Source organism: Garra rufa, chromosome 5 (genome assembly GCF_049309525.1).
Source record: "Garra rufa chromosome 5, GarRuf1.0, whole genome shotgun sequence".
Classification (NCBI taxonomy): Eukaryota; Metazoa; Chordata; class Actinopteri; order Cypriniformes; family Cyprinidae; genus Garra; species Garra rufa.
The window spans coordinates 55,388,444-55,409,690 of record NC_133365.1 but is presented as its reverse complement, the minus strand read 5'-3'; the positions used below and the strand labels follow the sequence as shown (position 1 = coordinate 55,409,690).

Here is a 21,247-nt window from a genome sequence, read left to right as displayed (position 1 = left end):
TGTTCTTTTATTGATTTGCAGGGCTTGTTTTGTTTGTTTTATGGAAAGCGTGTCTAATCAAACCAATAAGAGACTATTACCCTGATAGCACACGTACATCACAGATACATCTGTTTGCCTGCATTTACATCTGCAAGAGGTATTTTTTAGTGTTTGCTCATCTGCAATATGTCTACAGAAGATGTCAAATAGATGTTTATTAGATGTCCTGACGTGTGACCTTTTTTTTAAAAGAACTCGGTGACCATTTGACACAAGCTCAACATCAAAATCAAAATGCAGTTGCTTTGCCTGTTTCTGCTGGTGTCTGGTGCTTCCTGCTGGTGGTTTTTCACAGAGGATGACAAGAAGGAAAGTGACAAGAAGGAAAGTTACAAGCAGGAAAGTTACAAGGAGGAAAGTTACAAGCAAGAAAGTTACAGAAAAGAAATTGTTGGGACAGTGATTGGAATAGATCTTGGGACGACCTATTCATGGTGAGAATGAGTTTGGATTCAGATACAGGGTTCACAGGATCATATATATATGAAATACAAAGATGAAAAAGGGTTAAAGCATAAAAACAATAAGTGTAATACTGCTTTAAATTGTTTTTGTTTGTCTAATAACAATATTAAAAAGTTTCCAAAAAAATCCAAACCCACATGGCCCTGTGTGAAAAAGTGTTTGCCTAAACGTAATAACTGGTTGGGCCACCCTTAGCAGCAACAACTGCAATCAAGCGTTTGCGATAACTTGCAATGAGTCTGTAACAGCACTGTGCAGGAATTTTAGCCCACTGATCTTGGCAGAATTGTTGTAATTCAGCCACATTGGAGGGTTTTCGAGCATGAACTGCCTTTTTAAGGTCATGCCACAGCATCTCAATAGGATTCAGGTCAGGACTTTGACTAGGCCACTCCAAAGTCTTCATTTTGTTTATCTTCAGCCATTCAGAGGTGGATTTGCTGGTGTGTTTTGGATCATTGTCCTGCTGCAGAACCCAAGTTCGCTTCAGCTTGAGGCCACGAACAGATGGCCGGACATAGTCCTTCAGGATTTTTTGGTAGACAGCAGAACTCATAGTTCCATTGATCACAGCAAGTCTTCCAGGTCCAGAAGCAGCAAAAAAGCCTCAGACCATATTTTACTGTTGGTATGATGTTCTTTTTCTGAAATGCTGTGTTACTTTTACATCAGATGTAACTGAGACGAGCCTTTATGTTCTTTTTGCTCGGCAGCGGTTTTCGTCTTGGAACTCTGCCATGCAGGCCATTTTTGCCCAGTATTTTTCTTATGGTGGAGTCATGAAACTGACCTTAACTAAGGCAAGAGAGGCCTGCAGTTCTTTAGATGTTGTTGTGGGGTCTTTTGTGACCTCTTGGATGAGTCATCATTGCGCTCTTGGGGTAATTTCGGTCAGCGGCCACTCCTGGGAAGGTTCACCACTGTCCCTTGTTTTCACTCAAAGCGTTAGAAATGGCTTCATAACCTTTTCCAGACTGATAGATCTCAATTACTTTCTTTCTCATTTGTCCCTGAATTTCTTTGGATCTCAACATGATGTATAGCTTTTGAGGATCTTTTGGTGATTTCTTGATTGTGAACAGGTGTGGCAGTAATCAGGCCTGGGTGTGGCTAGAGAAACTGAACTCAGGGGGGGTCAAACACTTTTTCACACAGGGCCATGTGGGTTTGGATTATGTTTTCCCTTCATTTAAAAATTGCATGATGTGTTTACTTGTGTTATCTTTGATTCATATTTAAATTTATTTGATGATCTGAAACATTAAGTGTGACAAACACATTTTTGTACTTGTTTTGTACTTTGTTCCAGTGTTGGAGTGTTTGAGAACGGCCGTGTGGAGATCATCGCTAATGACCAGGGAAACCGCATCACTCCATCATACGTGGCTTTCACCACCGAAGGTCAGCGTCTCATTGGAGATGCTGCGAAGAACCAGCTGACCTCTAACCCCGAAAATACCGTTTTTGACGCCAAGAGGTTGATCGGCCGCACATGGGATGATTCAACTGTGCAACAGGACATTAAATACCTGCCTTTTAAGGTACGTTGCATGTGAACTATACATGCATGTGACTTCAGTGGGGAACAAACGCTAAACACCTGTTGCATCTCTTCCAGGTTATTGAGAAGAAGAACAAGCCTCACATCCAGCTGGACATCGGATCAGGTCAGTCTAAGTCTTTCACCCCTGAGGAAATCTCTGCTATGGTTCTGACTAAAATGAAGGAGACTGCGGAGGCCTACCTGGGAAAGAAAGTAAAGTTTTGACTCCAGCACAAACAAAACATCAAACTCAGTTGCATTGCAGTAAAACTCAACGTCTGATCCGTTTCTGCTCTTCTAAAGGTCACACATGCTGTGGTCACTGTGCCCGCTTATTTCAATGACGCCCAGCGCCAGGCCACCAAAGATGCAGGAACCATCGCCGGTCTGAACGTCATAAGGATCATCAATGAGCCGTAAGCATTGAATTACTTCTGCGTTCTTATGAAAATGGGTTGTTTTTGTCTTGGTGTTTGTTTAAATTGACATCAGTGTTATTTTAGTATGATTGATATGCTATTATAGCTTTTATTTATAATTTGAAATAGATTTAATTTTTATATTGACTGCTATTAAATTACCTTTACATGGTGTTTGGACATAAATGTGTGTTGGCAGCAGTGTTGGGGAAGATACTTTTAAAAGTAACGCATTACAATATTGAGTTACTCCCTAAAAAAAGTAACTAATTACATAACTTAGTTACTTTTTATGGAAAGTAATGTGTTGTGTGTAAAAACCTTTTACACCAAAAGCCTCAGGCTTAGAGAAAAGTAAATTCACGTCTGTACAGTAGACCGCAGAAGAAAATGTCAACTCTTTATAACATTTTATTCACAATTTCTATCAACATGGGGACAGGAGAGCCTTTTAATCAATAAATGGGGGGAAAATTATTTACTTTACTAGTTACTTGGAAAAAGGAATATTATTATGTAACTTGCGTTACTTGTAATACGCTACCTCCAACACTGGTTGGCAGTATGTGAACAAACGACCCTACAATGATTAAAAAACCACCCACTTTTTACCCTCTTTATGGTTTTGGTTAATTATAACCCTGATGAACATTTTGTTGCTCTCCTCAGAACCGCCGCTGCCATCGCTTATGGTCTGGACAAGATGGACGGTGAGAAGAACATCCTGGTGTTTGATCTCGGTGGCGGCACCTTTGACGTTTCCCTGCTGACCATCGATAACGGCGTCTTCGAGGTAAAGGCCACCAATGGAGACACTCACCTGGGCGGTGAAGACTTTGATCAGCGTGTCATGGAGCACTTCATCAAGCTCTACAAGAGTAAAACCGGAATGGATGTGCGCAAGGACAACCGTGCCGTGCAGAAACTGCGTCGTGAGGTGGAGAAGGCCAAGAGAATGCTGTCCACCCAGCATCAGGCCCGCATCGAGATCGAGTACTTTTTCAGGAGTGAAGACTTCTCCGAGACGCTGACCCGCGCCAAGTTTGAGGAGCTCAACATTGTAAGAGAAGCTTGGCTTTACCAATGAAACTTTAACAAAACTACAATTTATTTATAGTATTAATAAAATATTTGCATTTTTTTGAATAAAACTGATGAAATTTGAAAATATAAATATTGGGGATAAATTTCCTTTTAGTTGGAGTTATTTTTTCTTATCTATTTAGATTTTATTCATTTTTATTTTGTATTAATTTACTTTTATTATAGTGGTTATATGTAAATATATAGTGACACCAATTGGCCAAGCTCTGTGATTTTTGTCCTGCCACCTCAGATTGAGCTCTTACATAAATGTTCTTAGTTTGGCAAGGATATCTCATTCCATTCAAGAGTTATAGGCATTTTACTAAATGCGTCCTTTTGCGACAGCAAGTCGAAAGTTAGACTTTTTTTGATAATTATTGAAATTCCCTCACCAGAGAATCTTTCTGCACTTGTTTGGTTCCAATCAGGTCAAAACCTTGGACTAGTTCACAAAACTAGGTTTTACACAAAAATTTAGAGGCAAGGATTCCAACGACATTAGACACTTGAGCCTGCGAGTGACTGTTTAGGAGTTATGAGCAATTTTGTACTTTTGAGCACTGTAGCTCCATCTTCAGGCCAATTGGGGCGAGACTTGGTGATGTTGTTGGTGGTGTGAGTACTACCATCCCTCCAATTTTCAAGACTCTACGACTTGCGGTTTGGTCTGCACAGTCAGTTTGCCCCTCTTATAGTGCCAACAAGTGATTGTGCCTGTATCTGTTGAATGCATAGAAAATAACCACGTTTTGTCATTTTCTCCTCACAGGACTTGTTCCGCTCCACCCTGAAACCAGTGCAGAAGGTTCTGGAAGACTGTGACCTGAAGAAGTCTGACATCGACGAGATCGTCCTGGTCGGTGGCTCCACTCGTATTCCCAAGATCCAGCAGCTGTTGAAGGATTTCTTTAACGGCAAGGAGCTGTCCAAAGGAATCAACCCTGATGAGGCCGTGGCTTACGGAGCTGCTGTTCAGGCTGGAGTCATGTCAGGAGAAGATGACACCGGTGAGTCTGTCTGCAACCTCTGATGATGAACACCTCTAGGGCTGGGCTGTATTATCACACCAAGTTTCTTGGGAGATGCTTAATGGCTGGAATATCTTTACCAGGTGACCTGGTGGTTTTGGACGTTTGCCCTTTGACCCTGGGCATTGAAACGATCGGAGGAGTGATGAGCAAACTCATTTCCAGGAATACCCCCGTGCCTGTTAAGAAATCTCAGACCTTCACCACCACGACTGACAACCAGCCAACTGTGGCCATCAGGGTTTATGAAGGTAAGCAACTTTCTTTTTTAATTATTAATATGAATTGTTTGTTTGTTTGTTTTGCTTCTTTTTAAGCCATTATTTGCTTGAAACAGACACAGTTTTGATTGAAGATACATTAAAGAATCATCAATTTATTTTCCTCACATTTTCATGTTTTGCTTAATTTTAATCCTTTTTCTGGAAAATTTTGGTCACCTTTAAGGGCACAATTTGTAAGATTTTCATAATGAAATATCCAAAAAGAAATATATGCACAGTGTCATCTATTTCATGCAGTTGTGTACTTACATTATCTCAGAAGTTCCCAAGGATTTGTAAATCCAGAGAAATCATTTTAAATAATGACTTGCCTATCAATGGTGTAATATCTGCATCCTTAAAACTTTGCCAGGGATCCTCAAATCTGGCTCTCGAGATCCGCACTGTAGAAAATGACTGTGACTTTAACGGTAAAAGACTGTAAAAATGCTGTTCCCATTATATAAGCAGTGAAAAACTGTATTGGACATTGCATCAGAAGTGAAAAAGAACATAAAATCTACAGTGAATTGATATTACAAACATTACATTTCAAATTTGATGTTTTTTTTTGTTGTTGAAATAACTTTTTTTTTTCTTAGTTCTTATCAGTTTTGTAAATTAGAGTTGTATGTTACATCTAATGTTGTTATATTCATGTTTAATGCATTATTTTAGTGTTTAGTGTTTGTGGGAATGACACTGTGCCCCTTCCATATACGTTAGTATTTAAAAGCTGTTTGTGATGGGTTTTGGTTCATCATGTGATTCTCTCATCACCAGCTGCTTTTGGTGGTTATCAGTGTATTGCAGGGGTACAAAACAGATGTCAGTACTTCAATAGGTTGGTATATTAACATTATATCAATTAACGAAACTACAGTATTGAAATGTAAAAGTTAAAAGTTAAAACCTAAATTGTACAGATTTTTTTTTTACAGTGCACTTTCCTCCAGAGTTAAGCTCCAACCATGATCAAACCTACCTGTGATTTTCTAATGATCCTGAAGACATTGATTATCATGCTCAGGTGTGATTAGGGTTAGATCTTCGAGGATCTGAGGATCTCTGAACTATGGCTGTTCTACAGTTAAACTAAATCTGTTATGGCTGTAGCAGTGAAAACTTTCAGAGTAGAATCTGTTCTCTCTCTTTTTCTGCATCTTTTTCAGGTGAGCGTCCACTGACCAAGGATAACAACCTTCTGGGCACCTTTGGCCTGACCGGCATCCCTCCGGCTCCCCGCGGCGTCCCTGTGATCGAGGTCACCTTCCAGATCGATGTCAACAGCATCATGCGCGTCACCGCTGAGGACAAGGGCACGGGCAAAAAGAATAATATCACCATCACCAATAAACAGAACCGGCTGACACCCGAAGACATCGAGCGCATGGTGAACGAGGCTGAGCGCTTCGCCAAAGAGGACAAGAAGCTGAAGGAGCGCATCGACGCCCGCAACGAGCTGGAGTACTACACCTACTCCCTGAAGAACCAGATCGGGGACAAAGAGAAGCTGGGCGGCAAACTGGCATCCGATGACAAGGAGGCTATCGAGAAGGCCATCAAGGAGAAGACTGAGTGGCTGGAGTCTCATCAGGAGGCAGATCTTGAGGACTTCCAGGCCAAGAAGAAAGAGCTGGAGGAAGTAATGCAACCCATCATAAGCAAGCTATATGCCAACACAGGCGGCCCACCGCCCGAAGACGAAGACAGAAAGGACGAGTTGTAGACAATGCTGAATTCAGCTTCTTATTCGCAGCTTCTTATTGACACTCTCCATTCCACCTTAAAGGGGTCATCGGATGCCCATTTTCCACAAGTTCATATGATTCTTTAGGGTCTTAATGAAAAGTCTCTAATATACTTTGATTAAAAATTCTCAATAGTAGTGTAAAAAAACTTTTACCTTGTCAAAATCAGCTCTGCAAAAACTCAACTAACTTTATTGCCTGGTCCCTTTAAATGCAAATGAGCTCTGCTTGCCCCGCCCCTCTCTGCCTGGGATGATGAGTCGCTATGTTTACTTTAACCGCATTTAGCCGTGAAACTTTCCAACAAGCACATTACTAAGAATTGCCATTTGCAAAGATGCATAAAAAAACCCTTATCCTCACTTCTGCTGTGGGTGAAGCTGCCTCACGAATGATTCGCACAAACATAGACTCGTATGTAGATCGGGATTGGCGCTTTCCTTTTGAAACCGGAAGTAACGTTAAACCTCTGCGTCTTCAGCGGCTCAGATGTCGGGAGTAAACGACGACTACTATGTTCATTATTACATCCAACAACAGAACACCTCAATCGCTCAATCAGAGTCTTCCTCTGCACCTGAGTCACACAATGGCGATCGGAGTCAGATGTTTCAGCTCGGTGAGGGCGGGGCTAAGGTAAGGCACTCATGTCAATCAACTATCGTGGGAGGGGCCTCTGTCTGTGTGTCGCCACACCCACAAGAAGCTGAGAATGAGCTGATTTTAAAAAGGGGATATTACTTTTAAAGATTAAAAAAATACCACTGGGTGGATTTTTTTATCATTGTAGGGTGGTTGTGTACACAAACTGCCAACACACATTAATGTTCAAACAACATGGAAAAGTTAGTTTTGCATCCGATGACCCCTTTAAAAACATGATGCTTACGCATTTCTTAGCTTCTTATTCATGCTTGATTTAGGGACCGTCTCTTTTTCAGATACAAACAATAAAGTATGGTTAAATGTAAATAACACGGACATTAAATCAAAAAATGAGCTTTCACCACGAGGACTCCAGATACATAATGATGGCTATTCATTTTAAAATGTTTAATGCATTGTTTTAAAGTTTGCTTAATGCATATATGGTATTTGTAAATACTATAATATTTACTATATTTCGAAAAAAACATGCATTTTCTGTAAAGCTGTTCAGAAACAAAACGTGTTGTGAAATTTATATACAAATGAATGTGAATTAAACTAAATGAGCCATTGCATTGTTGGTTACTGTACCATATTGTCTCTATAAGGGTGTGTTTGAAGTTTCACTGGGGGCTTTTACCCAGTGTGCTTGACCAGAAAAATAAATGTATATATAAATATATATATATTGGCAACCTTATCGCATTTGTGACCTTCAACAAGAAACATTTTCCCATGCTTCTCTGTTGCATTGTCCATGGGAATATTTTATTGTAAAAAAACAAAAACAAAAATCTAGATTGAAATAAAATTTTACCAGACACCAGTGGCTGAAAATCAGAATTACTTCTGCACACTAATATCCAATGGCATGATGGTAGTATAGTTACCTCACCTGTAATTCATTAGCTCTGTTGGTAACACTATTCTGAATCTATACTGAAATATTCCAAATCAGTTTAGAAACTTAAGCTGATCAATAAGTTAATTGGTCAATATTTCAGAAAATCAAACCATTTTACTTTACATTTATAATGCAGTCATACAGTTGTCATTTCAATTCAAAATTTAATCACACTGAAAAACGTTGCCAGATTGTTCCCTATTGTTGCATCATTACATGACAGCCAGTCATTTGTTGTTTGCATGCAGTTTTGCTCATGGTCTGCTAATGAGTCACAGTATAATCATGCATGCATTTGGCACATACCACCCATCTGATTCTCAATTGAACCTCAGAGGTTAATTTTTGGCACTTTATCAGTAAATTAAGATTGTGACCTGAATAGTATAGTAACTGTCATTCTGCAGACAAACATTTATGTATAATGAGACAAAACAATACAGTTGATTTATTAATTTAAGTATTAGTACATGTAATAATGTACAGACAGTTGCTTATATACACAATATTAAATTTTCCTCAAAAGACAATTGAGAAAACACTTAATTTTGAAAAGAAGCACTGCAAAAAATGCTTTTCTTACTTAGATTTTTTGTCCTGTTTCCAGCCAAAATATCTAAAAATTCTTAAATCAAGAAGGATTTTCTAGATGAGTAAAAATTATTGTCTTGTTGTCAGAAAAAACAAGTCAAGATTAAGTGAGTTTTAAGCCAATTGGCAGATTATTTTGCTTCTTTCAAGCAAAAATGCATTAATTTTGACACAAAATTTTACTCGTCTAGAAAATTGATATATATAGAGAGAGAGAGAGAGATATTTTAGCTGGAAACAAGACAAATCCAAGTAAGTAAAGCAGTGAGAAGAGTCACCTGCTATTAAAAAGGGATATGTAATATCTAAACCTTTTCAAAAGAGTGTTTTGATTAAATGTCCAATGATTAAATTGCATCTGTCCATTGTTTTAGTTTTTTACTTTTTGTGTTTTAATTATCAAGTTTGGTCTGGCAAAGTTTTTATTTTCAGTCTGACACGTTTTGGTTTGTGCAGTAAGCTCTAACACCAACTGGCCGTCAGCTCCTGATATTTTAGGGCTTTGTAGTGGAAGGTCTGTTTATTACTATTTATTTAATGGCCTTTATTGAATTGTTATGAGAGGGTATATTCCCAATTGTGACCTAATTTGTGACCCAATTGTGACCACAAAACCTGTCTTAAGTAGCACGGGTATATTTGTAGCAATAGCCAACAATACATTATATGGGTCAAAATTATCAATTTTTATTTTTTAACGCCAAAAATCATTAGGATATTAAGTAAAGATAATGTTCCATGAAGATATTTTGTAAATTTCCTACCATAAATATTTCAAAACTTAATTTTTGATTAGTAATATGCATTGCTAAGAACTTCATTTGAACAACTTTAAAAGGCGATTTTCTCAATATTTTGCCTTTTTGCACTCTCAGATTGCAGATTTTCAAATCGTTGCATCTTGGCCAAACATTGTCCTATCCTAACAAACCATACAGCATTGGAAAGCTTATTTATATAAATCTTAAAAGTGGGTTCTACCACTAATTTGATTATTTTTTAGCCAGATTATGATGGGGTTGTCAATTTCGATATTTAATTTAATATCATAAAAAGCCCTAACTGATGCAAACCAATGAAATAGTTAAGACTACGCCTCGTCTGATAGAAGCGCGTGTGCAAATCAGAATCAATCAGGGTGCGGCGCTCGGCCAATCAGCGGCCACCACCGAGCCGCTCTCCGACGAATGGCGAAGCTTCACGAGTGAGAATAGAAGCGGAGACCGGCTTAAATACAGGAGAGCGCATCTCCATGAGAGAAAACATGAGAAACACAGACAGAAGAGAGAAAGACACGAGAGAGACCCACGCCTTTGAGATTACTGCGTATTTCTACAGTTCAGATCACATCAGGTAAGAATTAGGCTATATCTCCTTTAAACTCTTAATTTAATTGATTTATATTGCAAAAACTTCAAAGATAACATTAACCTGTTATAACTGTTGAGAGAAACAGTTGCTTAAGTTGGTATATTAAAAATATATACGTAAATATAATAGAACGTGTATGTAAATGCAATAAAAAAGTGTCTTATTTGCGTTGTAATGTTCAAGATAGTAAGAAAAATGGTAAGAATTTTTTTTTTTTAATCTTATACAAGGTTTAAGTTTTAATTAAACTAAATGTTTTGCATATGGGTCAACGACGTTAAGAAATTTACAAAAGTGATTTTATGTCCATAGAAAACACATTCAATGTAAGTAAAGTGTCTACTTTTAAGGTTTTGGAGAATAAAATGTCAAACTTTGGTTGAAATAATGTTACATTATCATTCAGTGTAACAGTGTATATATATATAAAAATTCAAACAACATGCTTATTCTGACTTGAAAATATATAAAAGAATAAGAGAGCATATTCAATTTTATTGTGTTTTAAATGAGTCACAACACTGCAAAAAATGCTTTTCTTGCTTAGATTTTCTGTCTTGTTTCCAGCCAAAATATCTGACAATTCTTAAACCAAGATGGATTTTCTAGATGAGTAAAAATTATTTTCTTGTTTTCAGAAAAACAAACCAAAATGAAGTGATTTTTTTTGGTTAGAACAAGCAAAATAATCTGCCAATGAGGCAAGAAAAAAATCTTTTTTCAAACAGAAAACAAGATTATTTTTCTTACCCCATTGGCAGATTATTTTGCTTGTTTCAAGCAAAAACACCTAATTTTGAATTATTTTTTTCTAAAAACAAGACAATAATTTTTACTCGTCTAGAAAATCCTTCTTTGATTTAAGAATTTTTAGATATTTTGGCTGGAAACAAGACAAAAAATCTAAGTAAGAAAATCATTTTTTGCAGTGAAATTCTTACTGAAACATTCTTTCAAAACTAATTAGTATTTGGGGTGAAAGTAAATCATCTTTTAATGTCATAAATTGATTTTTGTTGTAAATATGCCTGATATGTTACACTGAATGACGTTTTAGTGGGTGTATGCTGTAAATTGGGGAAAAATGTATGACATTTATTTTTTGCTCTGAAAAACAAAAACAATAATGCAATTAAATTAAACACAACTTTTACACTTTAAAAAAAAAAAAAAAATTTAAAGCGGTATTACACTTTTTGTTTTTATGATTTGACCTATACTCAAATTCTTTTTATTTAAAATAAAAATATTAATTATATGTAAAAAAAAAAAAAAAAAAAAACTTGTAATGCATTTGCAGCTGAACTCAATGCATTGAATACCGTTTATGGTTAAACTATCTAAAACACAAAAAACAGGTAATTAGTTTTTGCATGAAGATGCATTGACATGTGCTTCATTTTATACCTGTCCTGACATGTGATCTTTATTTTTTAAAGTACTCTTTACAGAAATCAGTGTAGATTTGACACAAGATCAACATCAAAATGCGATTGCTTTGCCTGTTCCTGCTGGTGGCCGGCAGTGTGTTTGCCGAAGAGGACGACAAGAAGGAAAGTGTTGGGACAGTGATTGGAATAGACCTCGGGACGACCTACTCATGGTGAGAATGAGTTAGGATTCATATACAGGGTCATTAAAATGTGTGTTTTTATAATTTATTTATATATTTATTTTGATTATATATATATTTAATTTTATATATACATGAATATATCTTTATTTCCATTTGTTTATTTATGTGTCTAAGGTTTAAAACATTTCTATAGTATGATTTTGAATTGAACATTATTTGTGTTCTTATTTAATTTTTGTTCCAGTGTTGGAGTGTTCAAGAACGGCCGTGTGGAGATCATCGCTAATGACCAGGGAAACCGCATCACTCCATCATACATGGCCTTCACCTCCGAAGGTGAGCGTCTCATTGGAGACGCAGCGAAGAACCAGCTGACCTCTAACCCTGAAAACACCGTCTTTGACGCCAAGAGGTTGATCGGCCGCACATGGGATGACTCAACTGTGCAACAGGATATTAAATACCTGCCTTTTAAGGTACACACATCTGTATTTGAATTGTCAGTGCTGCATATCTTTGTCTTCAATGGATAATAAATGCTTAACACCGGCTGCATCTCTTCCAGGTTATTGAGAAGAACAAGAAGCCTCACATCCAGCTGGACATCGGATCAGGTCAGATGAAGACTTTCACCCCTGAGGAAATCTCTGCTATGGTTCTGACTAAAATGAAGGAGACTGCGGAGGCCTACCTGGGAGAGAAGGTAAAGCTTTGACTCTTCAACACCAAGAAAACATCTACAGTGCCTTGCAAATGTATTCATGCCCCTTCATTTTTGTCACATTTTGTTTTGTTGCAGCATTATGTTAAACTGCTTTAAATTAGTTTTCCCCCACATCAATTTACACTCGATACACCATAATAATGACAAAGCAAAAACCAGATTTGCTAATTTTACACATTTATTAAAAATAAAACACTGAAGTAAGTACATTGCATAAGTATTCATACCCTTAACTCAGTCCATAGTTGAAGCACATTTACAGCCTCAAGTGTTTTTGGGTCTGATGTGAGCATCTTTGCACATCTGCATTTGGCAATTATCTGCCATTCTTTGCCTCACCTTTTCACCTCTCCATCTCTGTCAGCTTGGACATTTTCTAGAGTCCTAGTTGTTCCAGTCGTCTTCCATTATGGAGAATGCTTCTGTCAACCTTCAATGCAGCAGATTTGTTTCTGAACTCTTCTCTAGATCATCGCCTTAACGCAAGTCTGTCACTGAGCTCTACAGGCAGTTATCTTGGTTTTTGCTCTGATCTGCATTTTCAGCTGTTAGACCTTTTCTGAGAGGTGTGTGTCTTTCTAAATCAGACTCATTCAAATGAATTTGCCACAGTTTAACTCCACTCCAAGTGTAGGAACATCTAGAAGCGATATGAATGCTCCTGAGATAAATGTTGAGTGTCCCAGAAAATACTTATGCAACGTGATCTTTTCAGTTTTTTATTTCTAATAAATTTGCAAAGTTGTTACAAACCTGTTTTGTGCTTTGCCATTATGGTGTATGAGGTGTAGATTGATGTGGAAAAAAAAACATTTTTTTAAACATAATGCTGCAACAAAACAAAATGTGAAAAAAATAAAGGGGTATGAATACTTTTGCAAGGCACTGTAATCTCAGCATCTGACCCGTTTCTGCTCTTCTAAAGGTCACACATGCTGTGGTCACTGTTCCCGCTTATTTCAATGACGCCCAGCGCCAGGCCACCAAAGATGCGGGAACCATCGCCGGTCTGAACGTCATGAGAATCATCAATGAGCCGTAAGCATTGAATTACTCCTATGTTTCAAACAGGTTGCTTTCTCAAAGGTATCTTGTTCTTTTGTTGACCAATAACCCTGATGAACATCTTGTTGCTCTCCTCAGAACCGCCGCTGCCATCGCTTACGGTCTGGACAAGAAAGACGGTGAGAAGAACATCCTGGTGTTTGATCTCGGCGGCGGCACCTTTGACGTTTCTCTGCTGACCATCGATAACGGCGTCTTCGAGGTGGTGGCCACCAATGGAGACACTCACCTGGGTGGCGAAGACTTCGATCAGCGCGTCATGGAGCACTTCATCAAGCTCTTCAAGAAGAAGACCGGCAAAGACGTGCACAAGGACAACCGTGCCGTGCAGAAACTGCGTCGTGAGGTGGAGAAGGCCAAGAGAGCGCTGTCTGCTCAACATCAGGCCCGCATCGAGATCGAGTCCTTCTTCGAGGGTGAAGACTTCTCTGAGACGCTGACCCGCGCCAAGTTTGAGGAGCTCAACATGGTAAGAGAAACTTTGCTTTACCAATGAAACCTTATCAAAACTACAACTGAAATAAACGCTTTGAAAATAACCAATGTCTTGCATTTTCCTCGCAGGACTTGTTCCGCTCCACCATGAAACCAGTGCAGAAGGTTCTGGAAGACTCTGACCTGAAGAAGTCTGACATCGATGAGATCGTCCTGGTCGGCGGCTCCACTCGTATTCCCAAGATCCAGCAGCTGGTGAAGGAGTTCTTCAACGGTAAGGAGCCGTCCAGAGGAATCAACCCCGATGAGGCCGTGGCTTACGGAGCTGCTGTTCAGGCTGGAGTCCTGTCAGGAGAAGAGCAAACCGGTGAGTCCATCTGCAACCTTTAATAAATGACAGGTCTAGAATTGGGCAATATGTTCTTGTTTAACTTGCTAGGTCTCTTGCCAGAGGCTTAATGACTGAAATGTATAAAACAGGTAAGATGGTGATTCTGGACGTTTGTTCGTTGACCCTGGGCATTGAGACGGTTGGAGGAGTGATGACCAAACTCATTTCCAGGAACACCGTTGTGCCCACCAAGAAATCCCAGATCTTCTCCACCGCTTCCGACAACCAGCCAACTGTGACCATCAAGGTTTATGAAGGTAATAAACAGTCAAAATCTCAGTTTACTTCATTTTACTCAATTACATTTATGATCCCATTTTTATTCAGCTCAGTTCAAGTTTTTTTAATATGTAAATATTTATTTAATATGTATATTTTACATATATTTATATTATACTTGTATATATTTTTTTATTTAACTCAATATCAATAAATCAAACTTTTAGAGTTTTTTTGCATTTTCTATATTTAATATTTTATTCAATTTGTCGATTATTATTACTATTCCAAATGAACGGAACAATATAATTTATCTGTTTTTTTTTTGTTTTTTTTTTATGGAGATACCTTTAACCCTTTAACTGTCATGAAAATTAACTATCCAGTGCATCTATTTTGTAATATGATTTTGATGTACATTTTCCGTGGTAATGCAATGTCTGATTTTAAAATGGTTTTCAAAGGATGAATTTTGAGGTTTTACATTTTCAACTGATTTCTTATGATTTAGGGAAAAATGCAACAAAGTAGATTTTTTTTAGGTGCACTCTTGTCATAAATTAAGCTATTACTTTTCCTATATAATTTGCAACACAAAACTACACAAAAAATACCTATTTTGGAATCTTAGACCCTTCCAACGATATATAGTTGGTCTTGATTAGATTAGGATTTATTTTTAAAATAGTGAAGTAAACTTAAGTGAGAGTTAAGAGGTTAAAGCGAGACACTGCAGGTGAATAGGGTAAAAAAAAAAAACTAATAGTTATTACCTTACTTACTCAGTTGATTGATTACATTGATAATTGCAAACATTTTTTGCATTACAAGTTTTCAAAAATGTTAGGTTTAAATATGCAAATTAGATATTATTAAATGTAATGTTTGCAAATTAGCACTTATTTCTTGTACAAAACACTGGATGAAGTCAGTTTAAAAATTCTTGTTTAATTTTTTTGACATTAGAGTCAAACATTTTTACAGAATCTCATTTCGTCAAAAAAAAAAAAAAAACTTAGAACAGCCAGGAAACTATATATTTTTACCTGTTTTTGGGGAATAAAATATATAAAATCAAGCAAATTATATATGAACAAATCCCTCTGTAAAAACCTTCAGAATATAGTCAGCAATAAAAATGTAAAGTTTGGTGTGTGTAAGTGTTACTGAAGTGGAGAACTATGGCTCAGTGTAGGAGAAACAACTCATTTTTAGAAAATGGCCTTTAAAATATGGATTGTAATTGAAATCTATTGACACAAATAGATAAAGTGCTATAAGAGAAAGACTTACCAGTGTTTATCGGATGTTTTCTTTCAACTAGTCTGAAAAAACACTATGAAAAACCAAAAAGCACAACATCTCAAACTTTATAGGTGCATGAAAAAACAGCATTTTTGCCTGCAGTGTCTCCACTTAAAGAAACCCTTTTTGTTTTTGCTTCATCACAAGCCGTTAAAATTTTTTTCACTCCTCTTTAATCTTCATGTTTCCAGGTGAGCGTCCACTGACCAAGGATAACCACCTCCTGGGCACCTTTGACCTGACCGGCATCCCTCCGGCTCCCCGCGGCGTCCCTCAGATCGAAGTCACCTTCGAAGTCGATGTAAACGCCATCCTGAGCGTCACGGCTGAAGACAAGGGCACTGGCAACAAGAACAAGATCACCATCACCAACGACCAGAACCGACTGACACCCGAAGACATCGAGCGCATGGTGACCGAGGCTGAGCGATTCGCAGAGGAAGACAAGAAGCTGAAGGAGCGCATTGATGCCCGGAATGAACTGGAGAGCTACGCTTACTCCCTGAAGAACCAGATCGGAGACAAAGAGAAGCTGGGCGGCAAACTGTCATCTGAAGACAAGGAGGCCATCGAGAAGGCCATCGAAGAGAAGACTGAGTGGCTGGAGTCTCATCAGGAGGCAGATCTTGAGGACTTCCAGGCCAAGAAGAAAGAGCTGGAGGAAGTCGTGCAGCCCATCGTAAGCAAGCTTTACGGCAGCACAGACGGCCCATCGCCAGAGAAGGGCGATAAAGTCGAGTTGTAAATAATTCAGACCCTCTTTCTAGTAATGTTAACACCCTTCTCTCTAATAGGCTTGCCACGATAGACGGTGTTGACGGTGTTACCGGTTTTAAGACGCAACACCGGTGACATCACTTTTCCACCGTGACACCGTCTCCACTTTTTTTTTTTTTTTTTAAGTATTCGTTATTTATTAAATATTTATCTGAATTGAATGGAAAATATCATTGTAAATAATTAACTTAAGACGAGAGCATGCAATATAATTAAAAACTGAACATAGCTGCAATGCGTCATATTTCATTTATCACGTGAGGAGCTCGCGCGTACATATAATAAACAGCGTAAAAGTTAAGCATGTTTCGCAAAACTGAAAGTGAAAGTATAATACGCACGCATTTATAAGCTATTTAAAAGCAGAAAAAAGAGCAAACCCCCACCCCCACGGTGATACCGGTATTACCGGTGTTGTCACGTGCCGATTAACCGGTGGGGAAATTTACTCATCGTCACAACCCTACTCTCTAAAAGCGGCTACGGTGTACATATATCCAGTGTTGGGGGTAACGTAATACAAGTAATGCACGTTACGTAATAATATGACTTTTTCTAAGGAACTAGTAAAGTAACGCATTACTTTTTAATTGACAAGAAAATATCTGAGTTACTTTTTCAAATAAGTAACACCAGTTACTTTTCTCCCCATTTATTGATTAAAAGCTCTCCTGTCCCCATGTTGAGAGAAATTGCGAGTAAGATGTTCCTTTAGTACATGCATTCATTCATCTCACTCACTAAAAAAACAGATACAGTGTCCTTCAAAACGATAAAAACAGTGAAATTCAAGGCAAACTGTAATAATTAAATATGTTAGATAATACAAATAGCCTTTATTTATTTAATCCCATTTTGTTAACTGATGTCTTTGCTGCCGACCTTCGATGATCCAATTCATCCGTACTAATAAGCAAAAATGACTTTCCTTTTTTATTGCTGTAGTGTTGACATTTTGTTTTTTTTGGTCTACTGTACAGACATCAATTTACTTTTCTCTAAGCCTGAGGCTTTTGGTGTGAAAAGGCTTTTACATTTGACAAAAATAAAACTTTTTATATTAAGAAAAAACAAGCGAGCCCTGCCCAGATTTAAAAAGTAACGCAAAAGTAACATAACGCATTACTTTCCATCAAAAGTTACTTTTTAGGGAGTAACCCAATATTGTAATGCATTACTTTTACAAGTAACTTTCCCCAACACTGCATATATTCTCCAGTGGTTTGACTCTGAGTGGTTTTGAGATAGGTTCTTCAAAGTATTTTGTAAGGGTGAGGTGTACTAGTCGCAATATCTCGCTATTGGGGTGCCTCAGGGCTCAGTTCTTGTACCCTTTCACTTTGTCTCCTCACTGAATCACTTTGGAATCTTTTATTACTAATCGATTCATATGTAGTTCATACAGTGAAGACTATACTGTATTTTATTTTTATATTTGATTATTGAATTGCTGCAGTATTTAAAACTATTTATTTAAAACTTTTAAATATTTTGTCTATTGTAATTGTCCTATCGTTTATATGTTTTTATTTTATTTAACAGTTTTATGTTTGCAAAAGTTTTAAGAAATCAAGGAATATTATTTTATGTAGTAATATGTATATTTTTCTATTTGCCTCAGTGCTACCTTGCTTTATTACAGATGACTGCTTGTCAGCTTGAATGGCATTTGTTTTATAATACTGGGTTGACTAAAATGAGAATAAAAAATTTCAAAATACAGTAAGATTGTCTTTCTTTGAAACCTACTAAACTGTCTGCTGTAGTCAAATAGAAAACACAAAATCGTAAACTAAAATAAAATCTATGCATAAATCTAATCAGTTAATTTTTGTTAAATAACTCATGCATTTGGGTGATTGATAGAGTGCTTTAAAAAAATAAATGAAACATAATACATATGAATACATAAACATGGTTTTATTTTTAATTTCCACTTAATTTTTAAAATGCTTTTTATTATAGTTTTTATTCATTACTAAATTACTACTACAACTGGAAAATAACTATTAATATAAAAGTGATTTTTTTAAAATGACAAACTCAACAAAACTTAAAGTTTTGAAATATTGTAAAAAAATTGTACATGCTAAAACATGCATACAATGTGTGCAACAGATACAATATATATATATATATTTTTTGTTTTGTATAGTTTTATTTTGATGGTATGTAAGGTTAAATGATGAAGGTTAATGACATTGGTGACAAGGTTAACAAACCGGTAAAAGAGTTTGTATGGTTAAAGTCATCGTAGATTGAAATAATTTTATTTATTTTTGGTGTAATGCATCATCAGTCAAAATTTTTTTGTATATTTAAGATTTTTTCCCTTCTGCTCCTGTTGTGAAATATTATTGCCATTTAAAATAACCATTCTATTTTATTGTATAACAATAATTACAATATATTGTACAAATGTACTTTTTTCAGGATTCTCTTATAAACGAGGTTCAAAAGAACAGAATATATTCATAATTGATTATTTAAAGTGATTTCTGAAAGAATATGTGACACTAAAAACTGGAGTAATGATGCTTAAAATACTCTTTGATCACAGCAATCAATTACATTTTAACAGATATTCACATAGAAACAGTTAAATTGTAATAATATCTCACATCTTTACTGTTTCCACTGTATTTCTGAACAAATAAATGTAGTATTGGTGAGCAGAAGAGGATAAAAAATAAATAAATATTTTAATCAGGATTGTATTTTTATGAATCACTGTCTGTGTTTGTGTGTTTTATTTTCATTTTTATTCAAGAAGAAATCAATATAACCACCAGTATTTGGAGCCATTTGAAAATCAACAAAACAGGAGTAACAAAATCTGTACAGCCTTTCCAAAACACATTCATGACCCTAAATGAGAAATATGCAACAAACTTCAACCAGAAATAAATAATTATACCAGTATTTAGGCAATTTGAAACCAAATGGGGGTCAAATTGACCCAAAACATAAAATGACACAATTGGGACATGCAGTGAAACTTTGGCTTGTGCTATATTGTGAATGTTAGACATAACACAGATATTCTCAGTATTTCATGGCCTCAATTTCTGGCTAAAAAAGGTTAAACATCAGAAAAAGGACTCATCAGTTGAAGCTTTATTTGCCAGAAGATCAAGTTTCTGACATTTCCGCTATGGTCAATATCTGGGCTCAGTGCTGTGCAATAAACAAACCTTTTCGTTATTGCAATAAATCACAAGTTCAAAAATGCCATCCAATCATTTCTGATGGATTTAGACTTTCAAATCACTGTTGGTGTCTAAATGACATTGGTAAGTATGACACAACATAGAGGCCCTACAAATCTCTTTTTTCACTACTGAACTTCCTCTTCCTTCTATTGATCTGTTGAACATCCTAAACTCATTTTGTAATGAAAGTCCTCAGTAATGTTGAGTTACTAAAAGACTCTGTTACAACCGTATCGCTTTTGGGACCTTGAACGAGATACTTTTTCCCATGTTTCTCTGCTGGGATTGTCCATGGAAGTATTTTATCATAAAAAATATCCAGATTGAAATAATATTTTACCTTACACCAATGGTTGAACATCAAAATTATTTCCACACACTAATATCCAATGGCATGACATGATGATACTACACTCTTAAAAATAAAAGTGCTTCAAAAGGTTCTTCAAGCGATGCCATAGAAGAACCATTTTTGGTTCAACAGAGTACCATTCAGTCAAAAGTTCTTTAAGGAACCATCTCTTTCTTACACTTTTATAATCTGAAGATTGCCACAAATAACCTTTTGTGAAACAGAAAGGTTCTTCAGTTCTTCAGATGTTTGAGGTTCTTTATGTAACCATTTAGACAAAAAAGTGGCATCGTGAAGAACCTTTATTTTGAAAAGTGTATGATCACCTTACCTGTAATTCATTAGCACTGTTAGTAAATGTAAGACACCAAAAAAAATAACACTCAAGCATACAGAATTTAAATTAAGCAATCAATAATATGCCAGAATAACCTTATTGCATTACATCTAACACAGTAGATTAAGAAATTGAATCATACTGAAAACCACTGCCAGACTGTTCCTTATCTTTGCATCTTTACATGACAGCTGATCATTTGTTGTTTGCATGCAGACAGTTTCGTTAAGACTCTGCTAATGAGTCACCAAACCACAACAATACCATTGTGAATGTGCCATATACACAGTATTAATGCCTGCATTTGGCACTCATACGTTTATCTGATTCTTAATTGACCCTCAGTGGCTATTTATTTGCACTGTATCAGTTAAATAAGCATATTACTTTAATATTATAGTGACTGGTAAATGGTGTCATTGTCAGAAGTGTATTTATAAATACAAAATTATATGCATCATTAATTTATTTGGAAATTAGACATGTGAAAAGCAGGAGTAAGCACAGACAGTCGCTTATATACACAATATTCAATTTTCCTCAACAGAAAATTGATTTTACTCTTCATATATTCAAACCTAATAGCAGCAGCTTCGTTTGAACAATAGAAGAGTCACTTCCTGTGTAAAACAGATGTTATGTGTAAGTTATAAAACATTATAAGCGCATAAAATGACTGTTTTATCATAAGTTTCAACACAATATTCCGATTTCTTGGCCTGGTTTAAATGCAGCACCGCTCA

At 36.5% G+C, this 21,247-nt stretch overlaps 2 protein-coding genes across 2 annotated transcripts; both read left to right on the top strand.

Annotated features, from left to right (window-relative positions):
• Window positions 1-276: 276 nt before the first annotated feature.
• Window positions 277-6,575, top strand: LOC141335443 (endoplasmic reticulum chaperone BiP-like). Its single transcript, XM_073840912.1, has 9 exons — window positions 277-355; window positions 428-476; window positions 1,817-2,048; window positions 2,126-2,263; window positions 2,354-2,466; window positions 3,139-3,529; window positions 4,325-4,562; window positions 4,667-4,834; window positions 6,019-6,575. Exons 1-9 carry the CDS (start codon window positions 277-279, stop codon window positions 6,573-6,575), a joined length of 1,965 nt encoding a protein of 654 aa, XP_073697013.1.
• A 3,437-nt stretch (window positions 6,576-10,012) lies between these two features.
• On the top strand, window positions 10,013-18,269 carry LOC141335442 (endoplasmic reticulum chaperone BiP-like). The gene is made up of 9 exons (XM_073840911.1): window positions 10,013-10,093; window positions 11,551-11,714; window positions 11,932-12,163; window positions 12,253-12,390; window positions 13,337-13,449; window positions 13,555-13,945; window positions 14,041-14,278; window positions 14,392-14,559; window positions 16,018-18,269. The coding sequence occupies exons 2-9, from the start codon at window positions 11,599-11,601 to the stop codon at window positions 16,569-16,571; spliced, it is 1,950 nt and encodes a 649-aa protein (XP_073697012.1). The 5' UTR covers window positions 10,013-10,093; window positions 11,551-11,598; the 3' UTR covers window positions 16,572-18,269.
• The last annotated feature ends 2,978 nt before the right edge of the window (window positions 18,270-21,247 follow it).